Below are 4,972 nucleotides of genomic sequence, written 5' to 3'. Positions count from 1 at the left end.
TGAATTGCGCTTCTTCTTCTCGTAGAGCAAGCTAGATTTGAGCATGGAAAAGAGTAAATCGTTTCCTTACTACTCAGCCTCGTTCGTCTATGAAGATCATGTTAAATCGTATAGCTTCAACGGTCCGGTGGACAGTCCTGAGGTCAAGAGGAGGAGGAGAGTGGCGGAATACAACATGTATGGTGTAGAAGGTAAACTCAAATCATCGTTGAAGAGTAGTTTTAAGTGGATCAAGAATAAATTTAAGGACAAGTACTATGATCATTGATGTATTTACGCCTAATACCAAATGTAATGTTTTCGTCTTTTATTTTCCATCGTTAATGCTCAAGTAGAATGAATTGGCTGCTAAAGATGTATCTTTATGTTCTTTAATTTGCTCTCACAAATTTTTATTTATGTTAGCAATTTCTCGAGTTCGTCTTATGTAGGAAATATAAGATGGGAGCATAAGTAACAAGCACGGTCTTAGATCGATGATGCCTCAGGATCTGAGGCACGATCTGACATAATTTTGAACAATTTCGGGCGGTGGCATATCCACCACATAATATTTACCAAATCGTCTTTCGCAATTAATATCTCAAGGACCACCGGTCCTACGGAACTTGAAGTGGATGCTGCAGCTTAGTCACAAGTACATGCATGCACCTGTTTAATTGGGAAAAAGGAAAAACGATACGAAACGAAACGAAACACACCATTATACATAAACATCAAGAAATACATATCGATCAAGCAAGATACAGAGTGAAGTTTCTTACATGGAGAATAATACTGACTAATGAGAAACAATAAACTTAATAGGACGACAGACGATTAATATTGATATTAAAAAGAAAAAGGAACACAAATACCAATTATATTCCACAATTAATTCAGGGCCAAAACCTGCAAGCCAATCTTTACTTTTTAAAGATTTGGACCAGTGATTCTCTCACCTGATAATGGAGATGGGATTTCGTCATTTCAGTAAGAAGAATCATGGCCAGGGCTATCAGCATGCATGTCCATTAAAGAGTCGTTGGAACTCTGGGGATGGGGATTTGGCTCTCTGGATTGGTTACAGCCGATTTCATTATTCCGTATAGCAGCATTATTCGCATTATGACCACCATGTGTAAAGTGATATTGCTGCAGATTCCTCCGAGCAGGACTAGATAGTGCATTTGAGAAGATACTGTTCTTGCTTTGGTCGGAGTTCCCTAAACGCGTGCCTTGCCCAACTGTTGCAGCCGCAAATGCATTGGAAGATACAGGAAATCCATGGTGAGCTGCGTGAATTGCAGCAGTTTGGGATGGTTGTTGGTTCTGCAACGTCAGCCTCGGGGATGGCGGAGGTTCCTCTGTCCCATAATCCAACTCGTTCTGCAAATTTATGAAATTCATAAAGAAAAAGACGAGGGGAGTTGAAAATGCCAAGACACGGGATGAATAGAATTAATGTTAGTATGAATACACTTTAAAACACTCAACTGTATCCAATATTTCCTTTCCAGAAAGGTGTTTACTACATAAAATAAGTATACTTCCATGACATGGAGTAGATCAAAAAGAAAAAAAAAGAATGCTTTCCCCATCTCCATAAACAGCGTATAAGCAAATCACATGCATTCATCTCTTTCAACATATCGACAATTTAATTTTACAGAAGAAAATCATATTCAGGAACAGGAGACGAGAAGTTTTTCTTGAATGTACTTCACACACACACACACACAAAATATTAGAGAAGTTCATTATATTAGTCTCATGTTACATTCCAAATAAATTATTAAATAATATAAATATTATACCATTTTCAGTTAACTGAGGATGTTGAACAATTTGATAAACTAAAAAAATATGATGTGATTAGATATTTATCTTTTATTGATTCATAATTTCTAGTGTAATGATTGTATTATTCATGTCTTAGAATAAGATTGATCAAATTCTTATGCAATAATAAAAGATTAAATAGAAAAATAGGATTTTAATAATAAAATTCTTATGCAATAATAAAAGGTTTGTTTTGTTTATAAATCTTTTATCTTAAATTTTGATTATCATTTTAATATAATTTTACTTTATATAATTCGGACTATACTTTTTGTTTTTGAAGACACTTATTATTATTGTGTATTAAAAAAATTTATTAATTAAATATTTTGATATAATATATTAGTATTTGTATTTTAAGTTCCTACTAAGTCGCTATTTCCTTTTGTTAAAAACCACAAAACGCCCAAAAACGGCAGAAATCTTTCGAACCGCGCCCCCTCAAGTTTTACACAAAAAACCACAACTAACAACAAATTATTAACTGAACCGCACATGACAATTCGGCGAAAAAAACGCCCTAACCGCACGATCACCCCTAACTACTGGTGTTTGAACAAAAAATGTGAGGAGTACAAGAAATGGGAGAAGAACAAAATGGTTCGAGCAGGAAAGAAAAAGAACAAGAATATACAGTCACTACACTCAAAGATGTCGAGTGAAGAAGTCACATACTGCCAAGAATGTATACGACCTGGGTTCCTCACATGGGTTTACTGTTATTGTTAGACAAAGTCCGTCAACGTATCAAGTGAAACAAACAAGCATACATAAAGGTAATCTGCTTAGTTAAATCACAGCTTAAAAAATCAGATGCTCCGCATTACTACAGTTCGAGCAGAAATCTTCATTAATTCCCACGAAAACAATTCCCACAAACCCACAGCAACTTTTTTTCCTAACAAGTTACAAAAATATTCAAAAACCTCTAGTGCCCCAGAGTAGGTCTTGTAAAGATCCAAATCCAAATAAGCCACAGACCTCACAACATCGAGAGAAATTGAACCAAGCCGACTGAAAACCGGAATAAACATAGAAACACAAAAGCACCAATGCAGAACTCTCTTGTGGAATGTCTTTCATATCTCATACATGTTTTACATTTCAATTGTTATAGACGTTGATGAGTCATGCTAATTTTCATCATTAAGAATTTTGGTTTCACAAGATTTAACAAGTATGGGAAACTACAGCAGCTGGAACATCATCATCGACCATCAAGCAGACTATCTCATCACAAGTTTGGATATGTTTTACATAGAAAAAACTTGATATAGAGCCAAAGGCATAGAGAACTCATTCAATATTGCATCCCACAGTAGGACTTATTAAGGTTGACGGTGAGAGGATAAAGCTGATCAAATAATATGCTCCATACTCCATAGCATTGTAGATTATAAGATTTAACCGCATCGTCTATAATTTTCTTTTAACTAATTGCATGTTGAGGCCCAGACAATGAACCACTGCCGAACAAGACCCTACCCCTCCACATGAATTCTTCACTCCAAATTAACCAACGATATATAGCTGAAATATTCTACAACTTCTACACTCAATCGTGGGAAGTTTTGAACAGTTGGCAAAAACTTAAAACAATAACAGCTAGTCTTTCTAGGTTTGACAAATCAAATATGAAAGTTGAAATTACAGATATTAACATCGACATCAGTGAAAGTGAAATCAGACTTCAAACTTTGCTTTAGGATGTGCTCCTAAATCCCAAGGAACAACAAATTTTCTCCGATTAAACTACTCCTATAACTTATATATATTAAATGGTAATCACATCAAATGGCTTAGTTGGTGCAAAGATGGTCACAGTTAAAAATGACTTCATGAAGGAAATAGCATGATATGAATAGCCCTCAGGCAGAACAAAGTCCTCAGGCATCTAATTGGAGCATAAATAAATCAACTTAAAACTGCAGGCAGTCTAGGAAAAAGTTTCCCAATCACATTATGTATCATATCAATGAACCAAAAAGAGAACAAATAGAGCAGTTGATGTCTCCTGCAGTTTTGATTAACACAAACAGAAACACGCAATAACTTTTTAAAACCCCCACCAAAAACCAACATATTAGATGCAAAGTACAAGAAAGCTGCAAAAAGAAAAATACCTGCATATATGCAAGTATGTCACCAGTCATCACCCTCACCCCATCTTGTTGCTGTCTCAAAATCCAATCATAAAGTTTTCCCTACGGTCAAAAGAATATGATGAGTAGCAACAAGTCAACAATCATTTATTTGTTTTAAAAAATCTTTAAACAAAAAGATTCATCAGCTTCAAGGCATTCTTCCCATATTATGCAACATACACGAAATACTTCAAAGTTTCAACGAAGGAATGCATTGAAATAGTTGTCTGAAGTTCAATCTTTTGAACATCAGGTGCATTGAAGTATTACATGATTAACCCTATCATGTGATCATTAAAAATTTACAATCTTTACAACCACAGGCATTCATCATCATCATGAGCAAACGAAGACAAATTTAGGTAATTCAAAACACAAATAATCAATTTAATACCAAGCTATTGCTTACTCATCTCTATCCGTACCCAATCGAGAAAGACAAAGATAATGAGCAATTTACAAGCCGATTATCAAAAACCAAAAAAAAAAAAAAAACAAAAAACTCAATCAACGAAAATCCCCTCCAGATAAACGGAAACCGATCAACAATCGATAGCTATTAAACTTTAAAAAATGAACAGAAGAGGCAAACATCAACATACCAACGCGTGACGCTCACCGGCCTGAAACGACAGTCTCTGCTGGTGCATAGCCTGGGTATACAGCTGCGAAAGAAAGCTAGCTGAGCTACAAAAGGTGGAATACATGCTTCGATCCACTTCATCTAGCCTCGTCGCATCGGATTTCCTCTTCTTTGCCATTTGGAAATTAATATTAATAAATAATAAAAACTGGGCAAGGCAACCCTAATTATTCTCTTCCCCCCCTTGATTAAATTCTTCAGAGCTGGGGAAAAGCAAACGAGGATTTATCCAATGGGAGAGAACAAAACTGATATGGGAATAGAGGTGGATAGTTAGGGTTGCGCTTTTAGACTTCCACGTGGCATTACTGGGGGGAACATGTTTTGATCATCTACGGAACAAGGCTACACAGTCCAATGTTTA

General features: G+C 35.6%; 1 protein-coding gene across 1 annotated transcript; it reads right to left on the bottom strand.

Annotated features, from left to right (window-relative positions):
* Positions 1-688: 688 nt before the first annotated feature.
* LOC140841784 (uncharacterized) lies at positions 689-4,972 on the bottom strand. Its single transcript, XM_073209447.1, has 3 exons — positions 4,568-4,972; positions 3,945-4,025; positions 689-1,368 (listed from the first exon to the last, which is right to left on the bottom strand). Exons 1-3 carry the CDS (start codon positions 4,724-4,726, stop codon positions 970-972), a joined length of 639 nt encoding a protein of 212 aa, XP_073065548.1. The 5' UTR covers positions 4,727-4,972; the 3' UTR covers positions 689-969.

The sequence above is a fragment of the Primulina eburnea genome, chromosome 9 (genome assembly GCF_022965805.1).
Source record: "Primulina eburnea isolate SZY01 chromosome 9, ASM2296580v1, whole genome shotgun sequence".
NCBI lineage: Eukaryota > Viridiplantae > Streptophyta > Magnoliopsida > Lamiales > Gesneriaceae > Primulina > Primulina eburnea.
This window is presented reverse-complemented; position numbering and strand designations above follow the sequence as displayed.

What these genes read in the sequence shown, in the direction of transcription:
- LOC140841784 (XM_073209447.1), bottom strand. Translation starts at nt 4,726, where the DNA reads ATGGCAAAGAAGAGGAAATCCGATGCGACGAGGCTAGATGAAGTGGAT. An exon ending in CCGGTGAGCGTCACGCGTTG is followed by an intron (nt 4,026 to 4,567) that starts GTATGTTGATGT and finishes TTTTGACCGTAG; the next exon opens with GGAAAACTTTATGATTGGAT. An exon ending in ACATACTTGCATATATGCAG is followed by an intron (nt 1,369 to 3,944) that starts GTATTTTTCTTT and finishes ATAAATTTGCAG; the next exon opens with AACGAGTTGGATTATGGGAC.